This window comes from Stenella coeruleoalba, assembly GCF_951394435.1.
Source record: "Stenella coeruleoalba genome assembly, chromosome: 12".
In the NCBI taxonomy this organism is placed as follows: Eukaryota; Metazoa; Chordata; class Mammalia; order Artiodactyla; family Delphinidae; genus Stenella; species Stenella coeruleoalba.
In genome coordinates, this window is record NC_137158.1 from 80,560,165 (window position 1) to 80,582,812 (window position 22,648).

Below are 22,648 nucleotides of genomic sequence, written 5' to 3' on the forward strand. Positions count from 1 at the left end.
AAAAGGAAGAAAAAAAAAACAAGACAGCCTAACCATAAATATGCTCAACCTCTTGCTCAATACCTACTATAAATAATAAAAGGTAAAAAAGTTTTAACATGTAAATAACTATAGGTGGCATGTTTTTTTCTTTTGACAACTGGGGGATTACCAGTTAGTATCAATAACGCCCTTACTGCCTGAAGAGCATTTATCTCCACTATTCTCTAAACTTAAAACATCTGCCCTAATAAACAATCTAATCACATCACCACGTTGTGCACTCACATGGCCCGAATGCACCAGGATCACGTGCACAGCTGCAGTAGGGAACCGTGAACCCATAGTGAATGTTCATTCTTTTCACAATTCAGTTCCTGTTATAAAATTAATGCTGCCTCCATCATAACACATGATAAAATACCATAATTCAAAGTAAGTGATGAACCCATTCTGAGCAATCAGGCCATGCCCATGGCTGGTCAGCAGGGTGGAGCTGGTGTGGCGATGCCAGGCTGGACCTGCACTGATTCCTACGCTAAGGCAGGCAGGGTGCCACTTCAAATCCTGGGCAGCCTGATCTGCTACAGTTAGCTGACAGGATAGCTTCCACTAGCTCTCCTTTTTTGGAACCTCTGATTAAATGATCTACCACTGTGTAAATTAAAATTTTTTATTTATATCTGATGTATTAAACATGTTCCATGCGAATGAAATTCTGCACTAATTATGAATAAACAAAGAGTAAATCCAAAACATTTCTAATAAACTGAAGAGCTTTGCTTTAAGCCTTTTCAGCCAGCAGATGTAGCTGTGAATTAAAATAGGGAATGCAAGCTGCTCTTGGTCAGCCACTAGATGGCACCCTTTCCTATGGAACTGGTTTACACTGGAGATTTAATACAATTCAACTATTTTGACACTGGATTCATTCTGATTTACATGCATTTATCTAGAATGATCATCTCAATTACTTACTGAGAGCACAGACCGCAACCATTTTTGCGCAACATTTTTTGACTAAAACTTTTCATTCCTTATAGACACATGACATTTCCTAATGAGAGGAAGTAAACAGCGATAAAAGTTCATCACTGGGGGCTTCCCTGGTGGCGCAGTGGTTGAGAGTCCGCCTGCCGATGCAGGGGACAAGGGTTCGTTCCCCGGTCCGGGAAGATCCCACATGCCGCGGAGCAGCTGGGCCCGTGAGCCATGGCCGCTGAGCCTGCGCGTCCGGAGCCTGTGCTCCGCAACGGGAGAGGCCACAACAGTGAGAGGCCCGTGTACCGCAAAAAAAAAGTTCATCACTGGAATCGGCAACCTCATCAAAACTCTCTAAATGCAGAGCTTCCCTCGTGGCACAGTGGTTAAGAATCCACCTGCCAACGCAGGGGACATGGGTTCGAGCACTGGTCCGGGAAGATTCCACATGCTGCAGAGCAACTAAGCCCGTGAGCCACAACTACTGAGCCCACGTGCCACAACTTCTGAAGCCCACACACCTAGAGCCCGTGCTTCGCAACAAGAGAAGCCACGACAATGATAAGCCCGTGCACTGCAACGAAGAGTAGCCCCCGCTCACCTCAACTAGAGAAAGCCCGCACGGAGCAACAAAGACCCAACACAGCCAAAAATAAAAAAAAAATAAATTAATTAAAAAAACAAACAAACAACTCTCTAAATGCAGAACCGAAATATACCACATTGCTCTCCACAAGCCTCAGGGCAGGGTCATATAATAAGAATTTCCTTGGAAAGTCACCCATAACGCTTAAAAACCTATGCCTTATATACTAACAGTCCACTGGGGAGTGCTGTCTTAGTTCAGTGCCAGGCTCAGGGTAGGCCCACAAATGTCTTTTGAATAAACAAATTAATAAACACGACTGCTTTTAAAAGATGTGTCCTAAAAAAGTATCAGTGGGTTCATTTTTCTGTGAGACTTCTCAGATGTGGAAATCAAACTGATATGCCTAATGACTTACCGGTAGGGAGAGGTTATTTGCATTCTCTCTTTTTGGTTAAAGACATGAAGATGCAATACAAAAGGATTCCAAGTCTCCATACATTCAATAGTGCCAATCAGAAAAGAATCCCACCCCCAAATATTTTATTTAGGTAATAATCCTCTTATCAGTGCCATAATACAAAAACTTTCACATTCTAGAAACTAAAATAGCACAGTCTAGCCCATAAAGCCCAAGTTCTCAAGCATATAATTTAAATAACCTAATTTTGTTGGTCTATGAAAATTTGGATGGATTCATTATGACTCTTCTAAATCAAAGACTGTTCATATTTTCAAATACCTTAAAACTTTACTACTCAATTTATGACCTACATTACTAAACTCTAGAAACATTACCTATCAATTCCATGCACTCAATGTGAAGTACTAACAGACCGTCATTTTAATAGAAACCCAAAGCTTAATAACTTTATTATTATTTGCATGCCCCTCCCCCAAAGCAGATTTCATATGTAGTCAAGGAAGTTTTGTGTACTCCTAGGCAGTTGTGCTTTATAGTCAGCATAAATTAATAAAAATAAAATCTAGGACTATTTTTAAAAAAGCAGTATTATTGTCAAAGCAATACATAATTAAGAATTACACAGAAAAGTAAAGTACAAAACTCACCCACATGCCCATAATTCTTTCACATATTATCACCAAACATATTTCCTCCCAATCTTTTCCATTTGTTTTCAAATAATTGCTCTCATATGAAAAAAGAATGGCTGGTCCTATATGAGAATGAAGTCAATTGTAATGTTGGGAGGTCCACACTGAAGATACCCAGTAAAACCTGTCAAATGATCAAGACTGTGTGGATCATTCCACAGTCAAAACCAGATTCACTACCTCCTTCCCCTTGCCCCTTCCACCTACTCCTTTATTTCCCACCTTAGCTAAGGGAGGTAAATTGAAAACGAACCAGGTTCTGCAGACCATCAGACTTAGCTTCAAATCTTGACTCTGCCAATTACAAGTTGTGTGACTTAACCCGAGTCCCTATTTCCTCATTTACAGAATGGGGGATATTAACACCTACTTCATAGTTGTTGTGAGGATTAAATAATCTGCTATGTCTAAAATGTCTGGCACAATGCCTGAAATGGAAGAAGAGATTTTATATTGGTCAAAGCAAAATTGAGGTAACAATAAAAATCATCAAAAATCTTCAGTCATGGGTTTTCTAACTTTTTTCAAGTATCCCTACTTTATTATTACAAACAATGAGTAGCAGGCAGTTACTTAAAAAATAAAGGTTACTCAGACTAGGAAAAAAGCGACATCTGTTTGTCTATCAGTATATTTTAAGTGAAAAGTACAATAATGCCTATGTAGTTATTATTAAACTAAATGTGAAAAATTCAATAATAATAATACCTATTACTCCAGCAATTCCCTCTCCCTTGCATCAATTCCCCCCTCCACTGAATCACTCCTATCAGCACGCACACATGCTGTTAATTCTCCCAACTTTAAAAAAAAAAACAAAACCTCTCTTGATCCCATTCCCCCTTCTAGCTACGACCCCATTTCTTTCTTTCTCTTTACAGCAAAGCTCAAGACTTGCCCATACACACTGCCTCCAAGCTCTGTCCTCCATTCTCCTTCGGATCCACTCCACTCAGGCTTTACCACCAATGACCACCACATCTCAGTGAACTACCAGTTCTCATCCTACATGACGTATACCCAGCATCCTCCTCCTTGAAAGATGTTTTTTCACCTGGCATCCAAGTCACCATTCTCCTGGTTTCCCCTGCTTCTTCAGCAGGGAAACCTTCTCTCATTCCTCAACCTCTAAACCTTAGGAGCTCCTAAACCAAGGGCTCCTTCCTCAGACCTCTTCTCTTTTCTCTCTACATTCACTGCCTATGTGAGCTCATCTGATCTCATGGTTTAAATACTATCCACATACTGATTTAGATCTTCACCTTGACCTGTTCCCTGAATTCCAACTTCTATATCTAACTGCTTGCTTGACTCTCCACTTGGCTATCTAAAATCTACCTCAAACTCGTAAGTCCCAGACTGAGCCCCTGACATGATCCCCTAATATCTGCTCCTTTCACACTGGTCCCATCCATTTTCCAGTCGTTCAGACCAAAAGCCTGGAGACATCCTTGACTTTTTCTCTCACCTCCCACATTCAGTTTATAACAAGTCCTTGTTGCCCCTACCTTCAAAATATATCCAGAACCTCTTTACATCAACTCTACTTCTGCCACCCATTCTAAACCACCACCAATTCTCACCTGTCACAAACAGCCTGGTCCACAGAACTTCCTACCAATAGTTTAAATAAAAAGAAGCCAAATATTCCGAATGTACAGCTTTTTACCTTGGAGTATAAGTTACACACACACAGGTACTAGGCTCTTTTTCCAATAATGTGTAAACACATTAATAATTTAAATAATAATTTTAAAATGCTTTATTTTAAACGATGTTTATATATATGGATGTCAAACAGCATAGAAAGTTGTTCCAAATTATTTTACTGAACAAGTAGCTCCCACAAATTTATACAGAACGAACATTTGCTATGCATTAGTCATTACTTAATTATATTTGAAGTTTCACCACTCTTATATATTTAAATTATTTATATGATTTACAAGTAATGAGAAGCTACCTAGTTATTAGTAAAAATTTAGTCAATTCTCTATCATCACTTCACAAGATAGTGAATAAACTGTATGCAGATTTGAAAACCTGGAAGATTTAGACCTCACAAAGTAGAATAAACATTCCAGATAGCAATTACAGGACTGCAGTTACTTACACTGTGAACTCCTAAGGCCTTCCAGACGGCGAAGCTGATCACACCAACCCCACACCAGGCATAAAGTGAGCCCCATCCCAGGGCTCGCAAGGCAAGGGAAGACCCGCTCTCCGGTAAGGCAGCCGTGGCCACACTTCCCTGCAATGAAGACACAAAGGTTCTGGTAAAAATCATCATTCTGAAAGAAAAAATATTTGGAAAGTGTTTGAAATTAATGACTCTCTGTGTCAGCACCATGATACTAGGAAGCCAGACCAACCCAAGTTCATGCACTTAATAACTGCATGACTTAAGGCACAACTGCTCTGACAAATATTTGAGTGTGCAAGGCACCGTGCCAAGATCCGCGCTAGGTACACAGAGCAACTTCTTTCTGACAGAACACTTAAGACCTGGTGAGGGAGGGGGGAAACACGGACAACTAGAAGTAAATTATGATCTAAATGGAAAGGGCAACGACAGAACTGCATATACATACAGGGCACTGTGTACCCAGAGAAGGAGGACACCTGATCGACTTGCAAGAAGGGGAAGTTTTAAGGAAAGCTTCCTGGAAGAGGTGTGCTAAATCTAAATTTGAGAAAAGACTTGTGATATAACTCATTGTGAGGACTTCTAAATATTTATGCAAAATGCCTGACATATAGTAGAAATTCAGCTCCTGGCAACTATTAATAAGAAACTAGAAAAACAACAGTAACCCTCCTCCCAAGTTTCAAGATATAATATTAAGGTAAAAATCTACAATTATACTAATTGAACAACTTTCAGACTATCAGCATAACGAACTTGACTAGAGAAGAATAAGAATGCAACGAGCACTTCAAAAAGGAATAACCGAGGGAGATTCCTGGTGGCCTAGTGGTTAGAATTCCAGGCTTTCATGGCTGTGGCCTGCGATTATGGAAGTGAGATCCTGCGGGCGAGGCCAAAGGAAAAAAAAAAAAAACCTGCCCCCATTACGAAATGTGCTGGGGTTGGGGGAGGGGTGGGTGCACTGTAAAAAGAGATACTGGGAGGAATGGTGTACCAATTTCTAAAGTCCCTTCCAATTCCATGACTTAGTAATTTATGAATTTATTTATTTATATTTATTTATTATTTTTGGCTGTGTTGGGTCTTCAGTGCTGCGTGCAGGCTTTCTCTAGTTGTGGCGAGCGGGGGCTACCCTTCGTTGTGGTGCGTGGGTTTCTCTTGTTGCCGAGCACAGACTCTAGAGCACGCAGGCTTCAGTAGATGTGGTGTGTGGGCTCAGTAGTTGTGGCTCGTGGGCTCTAGAGCGCAGGCTCAGTAGCTGTGGTGCACAGGCTTAGTTGCTCCGCAGCATGTGGGATCTTCCCGGAGCAGGGCTCGAACCCATGTCCCCTGCACTGGCGGGCAGATTCTTAACCACTGTGCCACCAGGGAAGCCCCATGTTTAAAATGTAAGTTGACAGTGTATTTTTATTTAAAGATTTAAACTGAAATAAAGAAGATACTCCTCCACTACACTGGTCAGACACTCATTGGAGGACAATATCTAGGGTTAGTGTCTACTAATTTAGGTTAGAAGGAGCTCATAATAAGAAAACAACAAAACAGTAAAGCTCTGGTATGAAGGGAACTAATTTAATTTTTTGTAAAGTATGGTGATTCTATGGATGTGGTGAGCTCTTTTTCCATATCTATTGTTTCATGAATAAAACTGCACAAGTGGCATTCACATGCTAAATGTTTCTTTTTACTATTGATACCATTAAATTACATTGATCAGAAGGACTAAAGCCACATTTTTCCTTATACTGTTAAAGGACCATTAATCTTATTTTAAAATGAGATTAATTTTTAAATAAGATTGCAGGACTGCAATCTCCCAGGGATCCTGTATTTCCAAATACTATATCACAGTTAATAATTTTATATATATATATATATGCACATAATTATATATATATTGCTCCCTTACTATATGACAAGCACTGTTCAAAGCATTTTGCATATAGTAATTCATTAAGCATTTTACTTCACCTTACTCTGTGAGACATGTACTATTATCCTCATTTTACTAAAGACCAACTAAAGTAGAGAGAGATTAAATAACTTGTTCAAGGTTTCATGCTTATAAAAGCTAGAGCACTTCAGCAGCCTGGCTTTACGGACTAAGTGGAATTTGCCATTCAGTCATTTATCACCTCTGATTCTAAATACAACACAATACAAAATGTAAATGAAAGTCTCTTTTTAAGTGGAAACAAATCATAGTGTAAATTAGAATAAAAACATCATTACTTAGGATAACTCAAATATTTACACTACTGGAAGTAGAGAAAGAAGTGATAATACTTACGGGCCTACTTGAAATGTAACCAAGGGGCATTCACTTATTCCCATAGTTTGACATGAATATGAAATGTAATTTATCTTTAAAAATTTTTTTAAAGGAGACTGCAGAATTTAGGAAATATTAAGAATTTATTATTTTTCCCTGTGAGCCTGTCTGCTAAAACACATTAAATATCAACGAACAAAAATAGTCAGAAACAATAAAAACTTGAACTTCCTCAAAAGTTGTATCTTATTTTTTTCTGATTATATATCATTGTGGAAAATTTGGTATGTATGAGAAAGCATAAGAATGAATGGAAAAAAACTCCCTTTTATTATTTAGTAAAAACCATGTTAGACATTTTGACATATTCTCCCTCCTGATTGTGAACATTTTAAAAACAACTTAACACCATTAAAATGTTCTTAATCTTCAACTTTCATCCTCTCGTGTCAAAAACTCAAATATTTTTACTGGTTACACGGCACTGATTTATCATAATTTACTTAGCCATTTGTTATTAATGTACACTAGTTTCACTTTCTTATATTAATTTTTTATATTAAAAACTTCTTTGTGCCTAAACACTGACTTGCATTTCTGATTAAGTCCTTGGGGAAAATTCCTCAAAGTAGAATTATTAAGTGGAGAAGCATGAATATTTTATAAGCTGATAAACACTCTAAACTGTTTTTCAAAAGGTTGTTCTAAGTTACAATGCTGTTTTATGAGGACCATTTCAAGTTGGCCTGCATTAGATGGTCTCAGTAAAAATAAAAACATGAAAAAAGAAACCTTTGAAATTTATATAAGACTATTTATTTTCTTTGCGGTACGCGGGCCTCTCACTGTTGTGGCCTCTCCCGTTGTGGAGCACAGGCTCCAGACGCGCAGGCTCAGCGGCCATGGCTCATGGGCCCAGCTGCTCCGCGGCATGTGGGATCTTCCCGGACCGGGGCACAAACCTGTGTCCCCTACGTCGGCAGGCGGACTCTCAACCACTGCGCCACCAGGGAAGCCCTATAAGACTATTTATAACTTACATTTCTATTGTTACTGAGAATTATTTGTCCAAGTTATTATAAGTCAATGTTCACATCTTTTGAATTGCATATTCATGTTTTTTGTCCATTTAAAGTTTTCTGATTTGTATATTCTTTCTATATTAATGTTCTTTGAAGCCCTTATACCTATCATATGTGCTATCATATTTCCCTAGTTTGGTTTGCTTTTATCCTTTTATTTTGCTTATTGTTTGTTTGTTTTTGGTCAAAAATGCATTCTAATGCTTTTAAACTTACTAAAATTTCCCTCATCTGGAAATTGGTTCAAGATGGCAGAGTAGAAGGACATGCGCTCACTCCCTCTTGCGAGAGCACCTGAATCACAACTAACTGCTGAACAATCATCGACAGAAAGACACTGGAACTCACCAAAAAAGATACCCCACATCCAAAGACAAAGGAGAAGCCACAATGATATGGTAGGAGGGGCACAATCACAATAAAATCAAATCCCATAACTGCTGGGTGGGTGACTCACAAACTGGAGAACACTTATACCACAGAAGTCCACCCACTGGAGTGAAGATTCTGGGCCACACATCAGGCTTCCCAACCTGGGGGTCCAGCAACAGGAGGAGGAATTCCCAGAGAATCAGACTTTGAAGGCTAGCGGGATCTGACTGCAGGACTTCGACAGGACTGGGGGAAACAGAGACTCCACTCTTGGAGGGCACACACAAAGTAGCGTGCACACTGGGACCCAGAGGAAGGAGCAGTCTCCCATAGGAGACTGAACCAGACCTACCTGCTAGTGTTGGAGGGTCTCCTGCAGAGGTGGGGGCCTGCTGTGGCTCACCATAGGGACAAGGACACTGCCAGTAGAAGTTCTGGGAGGTACTCATTGGCGTGACCCCTCCCAGAGTCCACCAATGGACCCACCAAAGAGCCTGTAGGCTCCAGTGCTGGGTCACCTCAGGACAAACAATCAACAGGAAGGGAACTCGGCCCCACCCATCAGCAGTTTTAAAGTTTTACTGAGCCCTGCCTACCAGAGCAACACCCAGCTCTACTACCACCAGTCCCTCCCATCAGGAAACTTGCACAAGCCTCTTAGATAGCCTCATCCACCAGAGGGCAGAGAGCAGAAGCAAAAAGAACTACAATCCTGTACCCTGTGGAACGAAATCACATTCACATAAAAACAGACAAAATGAGAAGGCAGAGGATTATGTACCAGATGAAGGAACAAGATAAAACCCCAGAAAAACAACTAAATGAAGTGGAGATAGGCAACCTTCCAGAAAAAGAATTCAGAATGATAGTGAAGATGATCCAGGACCTCGGAAAAAGAATGGAGGCAAAGATCGAGAAGATGCAAGAAATATTTAACAAAGACCTCAAAGAATTAAAGAAAAAACAAACAGAGATGAACAATACAATAACTAAAAGGAAAAGTACACTAGAAGGAATCAATAGCAGAATAACCGAGGCAAAACGGATAAGTGACCTGGAAGACAGAATGGTGGAACTCACTGCCATGGAACAGAATAAAGAAAAAAGAACGAAAAGAAATGAAGACAACCTAAGAGACCTCTGGGACAACATTAAATGCAACAACATTCACATTATAGGGGTACCAGAAGGAGAATAGAGAAAGGACCTGAGAAAATATTTGAAGAGATTATAGTCGAAAACTTCCCTAACATGGGAAAGGAAATAGCCACCCAGTCCAGGAAGCGCAGAGAGTCCCAGGCAGGATAAACCCAAGGAGAAACACACCAAGACACAGAGTAATCAAATTGACAAAAATTAAAGACAAAAAGAAAAATTTAGGAAAAAATGACAAATAAGATACAAGGGAACTCCCATAACGTTAACAGCTGATTTCTCAGCAGAAACTCCACAAGCCAGAAGGCAGTAGCATAATACATTTAAAGTGATGAAAGGGAAGAAACTACAACCAAGATTACTCTACCCAGCAAGGATCTCATTCAGATTCAACAGAGATATCAAAAGCTTTACAGACAAGCAAAAGCTAAGAGAATTCAGCACCACCAAACCAGCTCTACAACAAATACTAAAGGAACTTCTCTAAGTGGGAAACACAAGAGAAGAAAAGGACCTACAAAAACAAACCCAAAACAATTAAGATAATGGTAATAGGAACATACATATCAATAATTACCTTAAACGTGAATGGATTAAATGCTCCAACCAAAAGACACAGGCTCGCGGAATGGATACAAAAATAAGACCCATATATATGCTGTCTACAAGAGACCCACTTCAGACCTAGGAACACATACAGACTGAAAGTGAAGGGATGGAAAAAGATATTCCATGCAAATGGAAATCAAAAGAAAGCTGGAGTAGCAATACTCACAGTAGATAAAATAGACTTTAAAATAAAGAATGTTACAAGAGACAAGGAAAGACACTACATAATGATCAAGGGATCAATCCAGGAAGAAAATATAACAACTATAAATATATATGCACCCAACATAGGAGCACCTCAATACATAAGGCAAATGCTAACAGCTATAAAAGAGAAAATCGACAGTAACACAATAATAGTGGGGGACTTTAACACCTCACTTACACCAATGGACAGATCATCCAGACTGAAAATTACTAAGGAAACACAAGCTTCAAATCACACAGTAGACCAGACAGATCTGATATTTATAGGACATTCCATCCGAAAACAGATTACACCTTCTTCTCAAGTGCACACAGAACATTCCCCAGGACAGATCACATCCTGGTCACAAATCAAGCCTCAGTAAATTTAAGAAAACTGAAATCATATCAAGCATCTTTTCCAACCACAACGCTATGAGATTACAAATCAATTACAGGGAAAAAAACGTAAAGAACACGAACACATGGAGGCTAAACAACACATTACTCAATAGCCAAGAGATCACTGAAGAAATCAAAGAGGAAATCAAAAAATTCCTAGAGACAAATGAGGATGAAAACACAACAATCCAAAGCCTATTGGATGCAGCAAAAGCAGTTCTAAAAGGGAAGTTTATAGCAATACAAGCCTACCTCAAGAAACAAGAAACATCTCAAATGAACAATCTAAACTTACACCTAAAGGAACGAGAGAAAGAAGAACAAACAAAACCGAAAGTTAGCAGAAGGAAAGAAATCATAAAGATCAGAGCAGAAATAAATGAAATAGAAAGAAAACAATAGCAAAGATCAATAAAACTAAAAGCAGGTTCTTTGAGAAGATAAACAAAATTGATAAACCTTTAGTCAGACTCATCAAGGGAAAGAGGGAGAGAACTCAATTCAATAAAATTAGAAATGAAAAAGGAGACGTTACAACAGACACCACAGAAATACAAAGCATCCTAAGAGACTACTACAAGCAACTCTATGCCAATAAAATGGACAACCTGGAAGAAATGGACAAATTCTTAGAAAGAGGTAACCTTCCAAGACTGAACCAGGAAGAAATAGAAAATATAAACAGACCAATCACAAGTAATGAAATCGAAACTGTGATTAAAAATCTTCCAGCAAACAAAAGTTCAGGACAAGATGGCTTCACAGGTGAATTCTATCAAACATTTAGACAAAAGCTAACACCCATCCTTCCCAAACTCTTCCAAAAAATTGCAGAGGAAGGAACACTCCTAAACTCATTCTACAAGGCCACAACCCTGATACCAGAACCAGACAAAGATACTACAAAAAAGAAAACTACAGACCAATAACACTGATGAATATAGATGTAAAAATCCTCAACAAAATACTAGCAAACAGAATCCAACAGCACATTAGAAGGATCATATACCATGATCAAGTGGGGTTTATCCCAGGGATACAAGGATTCTTCGGTATATGCAAATCAATCAATGATACACCATATTAACAAATTGAAGAATAAAAACCATATGATCATCTCAACAGATGCAGAAAAAGCTTTTGACAAAATTCAACACCCATTTATTATAAAAACTCTCCAGAAAGTGGGCACAGAGGGAACCTACCTCAACATACTAAAGGCCATATACGACAAGCCCACAGCAAACATCATTCTCAATGGTGAAAAACTGAAAGCACTGCCTCTAAGACCAGGAACAATACAAGGATGTCCACTCTCACCACTATTATGCAACATAGTTCTCGAAGTCCTAGCCACGGCAACCAGAGAAGAAAAAGAAATAAAAGGAATGCAAATTGGAAAAGAAGTAAAACTGTCACTGTTTGCATATGACATGATACTATACATAGAGAATCCTAAAGATGCCACCAGAAAACTACTAGAGCTAATCAATGAATTTGGTAAAGTGGCAGGATACAAAATTAATGCACAGAAATCTCTTGCATTCGTATACACTAACAACGAAAGATCAGAAAGAGAAATTAAGGAAACAATTCCATATACCACTGCAACAAAAGGAATAAAATACCTAGGAATAAACCTACCTAAGAAGGTAAAAGACCTGTACTCAGAAAACTATTAAGACACTGATGAAAGAAATCAAAGATGACACAAACAGATGGAAAGATATACCATGTTCTTGGATTGGAAGAATCAACACTGTGAAAATGACTATACTACCCAAAGCAATCTACAGATTCAATGCAATTCCTATCAAACTACCAAAGGCATATTTTTACAGAACTAGAACAAAAAATCTTAAAATTTGTATGGGGACATAAAAGACCCTGAATAGCCAAAGCAATCTTGAGGGAAAAAAACAGAGCTGGAGGAATCGGGCTCCCTGACTTCACGCTATACTACAAAGCTACAGTAATCAAGACAATATGGTACTGGCATAAAAACAGAAACACAGATCAATGGAACAGGGTAGAAAGCCCAGAGATAAACCCACGCACCTTTGGTCAACTAATCTATGACAAAGGAGGCAAGGATATACAATGGAGAAAATACAGTCTCTTCAATAAGTGGTGCTGGGAAAACTGGACAGCTACATGTAAAGAATGAAATTAGAACACTCCCTAATACCATACACAAAAATAAACACAAAATGGATTAAAGACCTAAATGTAAGACCAGACACTATAAAACTCTTAGAGGAAAACATAGGAAGAACACTCTTTGACATAAATCACAGCAAGATTATTTTTGACCCACCTCCTAGAGTGATGGAAATAAAAACAAAAATAAACAAATGGGACCTAATGAAACTTGAAAGCTTTTGCACAGCAAAGGAAACCATAAACAAGATGAAAAGACAACCCTCAGAATGGGAGAAAATATTTGCAAACGAATCAACAAAGGATTAAACTCCAAAATATATAAACAGCTCATGCAGCTCAATATTAAAAAAACAAACAACCCAATCAAAAAATGGGCAGAAGACCTAAATAGACATTTTTCCAAAGAAGACATACAGATGGCCAAGAAGCACATGAAAAGCTGCTCAACATCACTAATTATTAGAGAAATGCAAATCAAAACTACAATGAGGTATCACCTCACACCAGTTAGAATGGGCATCATCAGAAAATCTACAAACAACAAATGCTGGAAAGGGTGTGGAGAAAAGGGAACCCTCTTGCATTGTTGGTGGGAATGTAAATTGATCCAGTCACTATGGAGAACAGTATGGAGCTTCGTTAAAAAACTAAAAACAGAATTACCATGTGACCCAGCAATCCCACTACTGGGCATATACCCAGAGAAAACCACAAATCAAAAAGACACATGCATCCCAATGTTCACTGCAGCTCTATTTACAATAGCCAGGTCATTGAAGCAACTTAAATGCCCACTGACAGACAAATGGATAAAGAAGATGTGGTACATATATACAATGGAATATTATCAGCCATAAAAAGGAACAAAATTGGGTCATTTGCAGAGACGCGGATGGACCTAGAGACCGTTATACAGAGTGAAGTTAAGTCAGAAAGAGAAAAACAAATATCATATATTAACGCATATATGTGGCACCTAGAGAAATGGTACAGATGAACCGGTCTGCAAGGCAGAAGCAGAGACACAGATGTACAGAACAAACGTATGGACACCAAGGGGGGAAAGCGGGGAGGGGTGGTAGTGGGATGAATTGGGAGATTGGGATTGACATATATATATATACTAATACGTATAAAATAGATAACTAATAAAAAAACTATTTAATAGAAGACATGAAGAGATTAAAATAAATAAATAATGTACATGACAATTTAAAAAAACATCTTATTGCTACAAAAAAAGCTAACCATCATTGGTGTCTTCGGCAAGTCAGTAATCTTTTTATCATAGTCACATCAGAGATCACTGATCATAGATCACTGTAACAAATAAAGAAAAGCTTGAAATACTGAGGGAATTACCAAAATGTAACACAGAGACGCAAAGTGAACAAAAAAAAAAACCTTCCCTCATTCAAGTCCCAGTCATTTCTCTTTCCTTCTAGCTGTATTTTTTTTTAAAAAAACTTTTACCCCTAACTTTTTAGCTCAGCTGGTATTTACTTTAGTTTTAATGGAAGTTGATAACTAAAGGGAGTTTACTCCCCCAATAGCTTAGCATCTGCCCCAGCACCACTCTATAGATTAATCCTTCTCCCAACTTATTTAAAAAATTAGAGAGATTTGTTTCTAAGCTATTTTCGTAATGTGAACTGATTTTTTTAAATAACAGAATCACACAGATCTAATTATAGAATCATTAAAAAGCCTTAATATCCAGAAAGTATATCATACTCATTACTTTTTTTTTTTTGCAGTACGCGGGCCTCTCACTGCTGTGGCCTCTCTCGTTGCGGAGCACAGGCTCCGGACGTGCAGGCTCAGAGGCCATGGCTCACGGGCCCAGCCGCTCCGCGGCATGTGGGATCTTCCCGGACCGGGGCACGAACCCGTGGCCCCTGCATCGGCAGGCGGACTCTCAACCACTGCGCCACCAAGAAAGCCCATACTCATTACTTTTCATCAAACATTTCTTTACCATTTTTATCTATTAATTCTTCCAGAAAAACCCTGAAACGTTTTGTCAAGTTCTCCAATTCCCATTCATTAGCATTTTCATTAGAATGACATCAAACATTAGCTAACTGGCAAGAGACAGCAAATTTATAACATCCTGTCTTTCATCGGCAAATATATTTCCATTTACTCAAGTCTTATTTTTTTAAGAATTTTCTTTATATTGCTCAACCCATTTCTTAATAAAGGTTTTTTTATGCATGCATTTGTGATTGTGAATGTTATTCATAGTACATAGAAACACTTTATCTGTATCCCCATGCCTAGACCTAGCAGATCTTATCTAATGACATACTTTTTGTAGATATATCCTGGTCCTGACCAGATTTTCAAGAGATTTTTTCTTTAGCCATTTTCTATGATGAAAACAATATACTACTCTCTAATCTTATTCCTTCTTCTCATGTCGCTATAATTTCAGCAACAGATCTCACACAAATGCACTAATTTCTAATTGGCTTGCATTTTCATCCAGAAGCAGTATCATTAACCAAATATTATTACAGCAGGGTCAGTATACGTGCTTTGGCTTAAATTTTATTTTAGAAACTTAAATTAAAAATCTCTTATTTCCCTAAGAAGAAATTATATATGTATTACAGATGTACATAAATTTTTAAAAGTCTACACAAACCCACATTTGTTTTGCTAAGTAAAAAAGGTAACTATGTATAAAAATAACCCTTAATAACACAGCAATACTCCAAATAAAATCTTAGGTTTGCCAAATTTTCAGATTAAAAAAAAAAAGGTACATGCTGTATTTGTATATCAGTCTCAGAAATTGATTGTGAAAGGAAGTGAGTTATTATCAGTTACTGTCTACATACTTCCAAAAATGAATTTTAGTGGAAATGATGTTAAAAAATTGATCTGCCCTTATTATTAAGTTTTTAAAAGTCTAGTCACAAGCTTTATCCGCTGGAGTTATACATCACATGACCTTCATATAGCCTGCTCAGAATTTTCAAAATGAACACTGACTGGTTGCAGGGAAAGACTGACTTGCCAAAAAATAATGTTGCTTTGAAAGATCTTTACATATAACCAACCACATATGCTAGTCACATATATATAAATGAAAACTACCTTTTTCTTCACTACCACATTGTTTATTTTTTTCATTTAAATTAAAATGAAGCCATGTGCATATGGAAATTTGAATTTAACAAATCACAATGCAGTTATGATATTTAATATCCAAGATAAAACAAAAAAATTATTTTCCATTATTTTGTGTTTATAATACCTCTTATGCTTAAAGACACGGGTGCCCCTTATCTTGTATCTATTTTAACAAGAATTAATCTATTATTCACAGGTGCAGGACCTATCAAGAACGAATTGTTCAGCTTTTCCAGAAAGTTAACTGCTTACCTAAGAATAAGGCTCATGTTTTTAGTTTAGTTTTTTTTTTTTTTTCAGTTTAATCCTGGGCTGAATTTGACATAAATCAAACTGATATTTAAAAAGAATGCTCAATCTAGCTATTTCCCCTACAGAGCGTTCTTACCTGATACATTTTGCTATATTCTTTACATCACAGAAATAGCCGTGTTGTTGTAACATAAACAATATATATTTTTAAAAGATTTATTTTTATAATTTCTCATAAGTTGTAACTGTATCAGAAAGATGATGACTCACCCTTATGGTCTGTTCATTACCTAAATGGGTCTTGAAATAACTGTTATTTGAAGGATATTTAACCTCCAAAACAGGGGTTCTCAAACTTCCTGGTCTCAGGATCCATTTACACTTTGATCCCAAAGATTTCTGATTATGTGAATTAAAATAACCATCTTACAAAACAAAACATTTAGTGCAAAGATAGGCAACGTTTTACATTTTTGTTAATTTTTTAAATGTCTGGTTTAATAAAGACAGCTGAATTTTCATATACGTGTCTATATTCAATCTGTTGCAATATGTTTATTGGTTGAAGTATATGAATAAAATCTCTCCTCATACAGATATGTGGTTGGAAAAGGGAGGAGTATTTTAATAGCCTCCCTTCTTTGATACTATACCCAAACTCAACAAATAGTTTCTTAAAAATTATCTGCAATATGGAATATAAAATCGTATCAATGAATTTTTGTACTTTATTACATTAAAACCCATTAGTCTAATCTGCATTTTTGAATGGAACTTTTATCCAGGCATCATGATCATTCAGAAAATAATGATTTGCCAAGATAACAGTTATCTTTCAACTGTTGACATCATTTATTTATTAAATACCAAAAAATTACTTCATTCATATCCCTACCAATCTCATTAGAATAGCTTTTTAGGGACTTCCCTGGTGGTCCAGTGGTAAAGAATCCACCTTATAATGCATGTGATGTTCAATCCCTGGTCAGGGAACTAAGCTCTCACATGTCGTGGGACAACTAAGCCCACGTGCCATAACTACTGAGCTCATGCGCCTCAACTAGAGAGCCTGCGTGCCACAACTACAGAGCCTATGTGCTCGGGAACCCACACGCCACAACTACAGAACCCACACGCCACAACTACAGAGCCCATGCGCCCTGGAGCCTGCACACCACAACTAGAGAGAAGCCTGTGCACCACAACGAAGAGCCCATGTGACGCAATGAAGATCCCATGTGCCACAACTAAGACCCAACAGCAGCCAAAAATATATTAGATAAATAAATAAATAAATAAATCTTTAAAAAAAAGAAAAGCCTTTTAAGTGTTTGAGCAGCTGGCAAGCTCACAATGGCAGACACACGTTTTCTAAAATCTAATTTTTACTCAAAAACTGGAATTTTATCACTGGCAACAAATACTAACAATTGCTTGCTTGAAGAGACAGGTTCATTTTGTTCATTTTCAAGAAAATGTCTACCAAATACTCACTTCTGAATAACTACAATTTGTCTGTTGCTCTTACAAGTGAAAATAATATGCCATGAAAAAAAGTGGCTAGTTCAGTGTGTATCTCACACAACTGCTTTTTCTTGAGAAAAACATACTACTTTGGTATAAAGCAGAAGCGCTTTATGTGTACTTCCCATTTCTTCACACAGAATATTAAAGAGGTTAAGTTCAAGGGTCAAGATATTAAAAATAAATAATTTTACTTCTTCATCAAGGATACTCTTATGCAATGATGGGTTTAACCTCGGGTGCACAGGAAGGAAGAAAACTATGCCTGCTAGTATAGTTTGGGGCCACTGCCTCGACTACAGCAAGGCACCAGCCAGTTTTACCCTCTGTTGTTTCTGTATCATTAGTGCAGGTATCTTAGCAGTATTATGAAAATAACTGACTTTACAGACCCCCAACGGGTCTCAAGTATCCCCAGGGTTCTGTGGACCACAGTTTGAAAACCACCACGTTAGACTATAAAGGCCATGTGTGATATCAAATCTCAGAACCACAAAATAGAATGCAAAGTTGTGAACATGTATATGTGCTTTTTTTTTCCTGAGAGAGAATTGCTAGCTTTCATCAGATTCTCAAAAAAGATCTGTGACCCAAAGGTTATCATGTTAACTTGGATTTAGAAATCAACCAAAACTCCACTATTAAAACACCACTATCAGTCAGGTTTCACTGATTTCTTTCACAAAATATATATTTCTGCGCTGAAAATATTCTGTGACATAGGGGGAAAATGACCATGAGCTCATAACAGTGATTTGGGAAACTCCATAGGAACTCTGAGTATTCAGAGGGGAATCCAAATGCACTTGAAATGTGGTCTCTTGCCATTCTTAAGGCTTAAATATGATTATCAGATTATTAAAGATAAATACAAGTCAAAAAGGAATTCAACTGGTTTATGACTTTTCATATAACACTGTATTCCAAGGCAAATATCAAATTGTAATTAGATTGTTATTTGTGTGATTATTTGTTTACCATCTGTCTCCCACACCAGACTTAGCTTTTTGAGGGGTACATATGTTTTGTTCATTTTTGTATCTCTTGCACCTAGCTAGCACAGTGCCTGCACATAAAAGATCCAAAATAAACATTTGTTGAATCAATTAATGGATAAATAAACCTTATGAGGCGGATAGGGCAGAAACAGAACGATACAGAAGAACCACCATAGGGGAAGAAAATTTCTCAACTGGGAAAATGAAGTACACCTGTCCATGACAGCATGACTGCTCAATTTTGCTCATGGAATAAGGATTTTCTGCCCTCCGTAGGTTATAGTCATTCAACCAAAATTTACTGAGCACCTACTATGTGCCAGGCAATTTTCTAGGGAGTGGGGCTGCTGCACTGCACAAGCATGCATGGTTTCTGGGTTCAAGGAGCTGACCTATGTTTTTCATCTATACTAAGATGCACTGTATTTCATCATTTTAACATCTCTGAGAAAAGCCTCTTGCAGTGCTGTGTCAAGAATTTAATTGGCATTTTTTTTCTTTTTTAGTGGTACATACAATATTGGGGCCTCTTACAACTGAGAATGATTTACCTAGATTTAGAGTTAATGTCATGTTGTGAATAAGAAATGTACTGGATGAGCTTTCAAAGTCTTGTTCTGCTAAAAGTTTAAAAAGCGCATAAAGTACTTCTTTTTAAACGAAAATACAGACAGTTGATTAATTTGTACACTTCCTGAATCTATGAGGTGCACACTGGTTTACTTCTTAAAGTAATGTGAAAGGCCATCAACACTTTCTTTACTTTTCCTAGTCAAAACAGCTGCCATTGATTTGTAAACAACAATAGTGCTATGAATGGATTTCGGTGTCACAAACCTTATTGAACCATTCAGGACTTCTCTTTTTAGCCAATGATAGCGTTGTAACAAATCCAGCCAGCATTCCCGCTGCAGCAACAGTACCAAGGAAAATTCCACCTGTCAAGAGTTTTGGGGGTAGGGCATGGAGGGTGGGGAGAGGAAAAAAAAAAAAAACCCTTACGTTAAAAAGATGGACACAAGTAAGTTTCAGATACTATTTAAAAATCACTTTTGAATTTCGAGAAACAATGGCTAAGCAGCTCTTGGCAAAAGTAAATGACAGCGGCTGGGAAACCTGCGTGACCACACGACCTCTGGTTCCTGAGGCCATGCTAAGGTAGAAAATAGGCGCAGGGTCTCTTCCCCTCTTCCCGGGGACAACTGCGTGAAGTTTCTCCAGGGGAGAAAAAAGAGAGAGTGGGAGTTAGAAAAGGGAGGACACGAGAGAAACTGCAGAGGGAATGGGGGAAATGCAGTACATACAGAACAGCTCGCGGGACCAGCCCACGGACTAAACTCAGGGCACCCAAGCGAAGGTCTCCCTGGGCGGGGTGTGAGTGGGAATGCCAGCTCCAGCGCAGGCTAGGGCCCCGGGTGAGGTTACCCCGACACCCGCACCCCACCCCACCACACCTTTAACCACGAAAAGCCGGTCATTAGTTGCCGCCGGAGCCCCCAGCCGAGAAGACGGCTCTCCAGTGCCCGTATCCTCTGTCTCCATGTTTATAAGCCTCCACTACTGCGTCCGGCGCCAACTGGGACCGGGTGGAAGCGAGAGCTAGGCGGAGGAGAAAGGTTCCGCTGCCCCCTCCATCTGTGCAACCTGAATACCGGTCCGGAGAACGACCTTTGCCCCAAAACTTCTGTCCTCCCCCGCGCGCGAGCGGGGAAGCTGCTGTGGCTGCACCCCGGGGGCGGTGTCTTCCAAGGCTGTCAACCAGGGAGGATCATTTGCCTGCTCCAAGGTGATGATCGCTGCACTTTAATATTGTGTCTATTTGAAACACTGCTCAGCTTTGACTCTAGGGGGCAGTGAGGGGTTGCAGATTGCGCCAGGAGCCCAGTCCCAGCCTGGTTAGAGACTGCAGCTCTGTTTCCCGGTGAGCCGTACACTATGTCTGAGGATTTGGCCGGCGTTAACATTTCACGATTCTAAAAAGTAGGCCTCAGCCTTTTCTCTGTACTTTGCTGGGAAATTTCGTAACAGTTGTCGCTTTAGGTGTAAGTGACAGGCTTTATCCCTGGAAGACTGCCAGCCTATGAGCTGTGTGGTGATGCGCTTCCTACCCCACGGTTTGATTGATTGTCCAGCCGAAGGGACTGGATGGCTAGCATGCTGAACTGAAGTGAATGGCACAACCGCAGCCGGGAGAGCAGAGGAGCACCCTAAGGGGTTGCTAACACGGAGCTTCAAGGCTGCCCCAGAGCGGCTCAGCGCCAGCGGCCAACAGACAGACCCGGTCTTCACAGACTGGGAGGCTAATTTGCAAAAGGTGGTGGATTCAGTAAGCGGCCATTGAGAGGAGGAGGCTGGTAGTCATAGAAAATCTTTTCAGCCTCTCAAAGACAGACACATCACATCATCTTTTAAAATGAGGCAATCTGTCATTCTTGTTCAGTCTGAACGACAACAGCAAAAGCCATGAACTTCTTGAGATGGGGATGGAGATCTTTATCCATTTTTATACGTCCCGGCTCAGGGTGTTACCTGGTCATGTATAATAAATAAATGTTGGATGAAAGAGTAAATGAATGCATCAGTTAAAATGCAGTTAATAGCCCAAACCTGGGCTCTGGTCCTAAACCACTTCTCAGCTATGTGAACTTGATTAGGTTATTAGGCTCACTTACCTCAGTTTCCTCACCTGCAAAATACAGAAACTGATAGAACCCACCTCATAGTATTGCCATAAGAATGAAATGAAGCAGTGTAGGTAAAGGAGTTAGCATAGTGCCTGGCACAAACACTTATTGCATCATAGCTCTAGTTATTATGCCCTTCGATTCCAGTAGCTGTTTTGCAGCATTGCCTATAGAGATTTTTTAAAATTATAGATGCCCAGGGCCTACCACTGGAGTTCACGGCTCTGAAGGTCCAGGCAGGGCGGTTTAAAAGCTCCACTGAGCTTCTGATAATGAGCCAGGTTGAGCACTACTGCTCTGTTCAAATTTCTGTGTGGGAGAAATCACAAAGAATTTATTTAACTTTGGATTCTTTGGAAGCACAGTGTCAGAATCTGAAAGAGCCCTTTAAGCTGGCAAATGCTGTGCTAATTTGTTGAAGGTCCCGAGACTTAACCTTCCCCCTATACACAATGGTGACCATAGCAGCTAACATTTATTGAGTGTTTTCTGTGTGTCTGGCATTACCCTAAGTGCTTCAAATAAATTATCTCATTTAGTCTTCTCCATTGTGGACCAAAAACAAAACAAAACAAAAACAACAAAAAAACTGTTGCCTGCCATCCCAGTGAACAATGAATGTTGCCCTCCATCAAGCCATCAGGCACTGCAGCCACCCCCATGGCGCTCCCTGAGGGCAATTCAGGCTGCAGAAAAACAGGATACTGGTGATAGTTAAGGTGCATCTCAAAGGAATAAATTCAATGAGCCCAGACTCTTGCATCTTCCCATACTTAAAAAAGCACTAAAATCATTAACTTGAGATGTCTGGTTTTTGTGATTAGCAGTAATCTCTTGATGCTCGACTACATTTTTGTTTTTGTAGCAAAAACTCCTAAATATCCTGGCTCCTCCCTTACCTCTTTGGAACAGTTCCTCAGAGCTATCTGAGAGGCTGATTCCCAGGCTATAGTGCTAAGTAAGGTCTTCAAATAAAGCTTTTAGGTTATGCGTTTTC

General features: G+C 39.0%; 1 protein-coding gene across 4 annotated transcripts in view; it reads right to left on the bottom strand.

Moving 5' to 3' along the window:
- TMEM242 (transmembrane protein 242) overlaps positions 1-22,648 on the bottom strand; it is an 84,416-nt gene that overhangs the window by 25,352 nt on the left and 36,416 nt on the right. For 2 of the 4 annotated variants that reach the window (XM_079939448.1, XM_079939447.1), the window contains exons 3-4: positions 19,805-19,905; positions 4,776-4,913 (exon numbers count right to left, since the gene is read on the bottom strand). In XM_079939448.1, coding sequence (XP_079795574.1) covers positions 4,776-4,913; positions 19,805-19,905 — 239 coding nt within the window. Of the gene's footprint in view, positions 1-4,775; positions 4,914-19,804; positions 19,906-20,421; positions 20,548-22,648 lie in introns of those variants that run through there. The other 2 variants (XM_079939446.1, XR_013830810.1) reach the window with 2 other exon arrangements.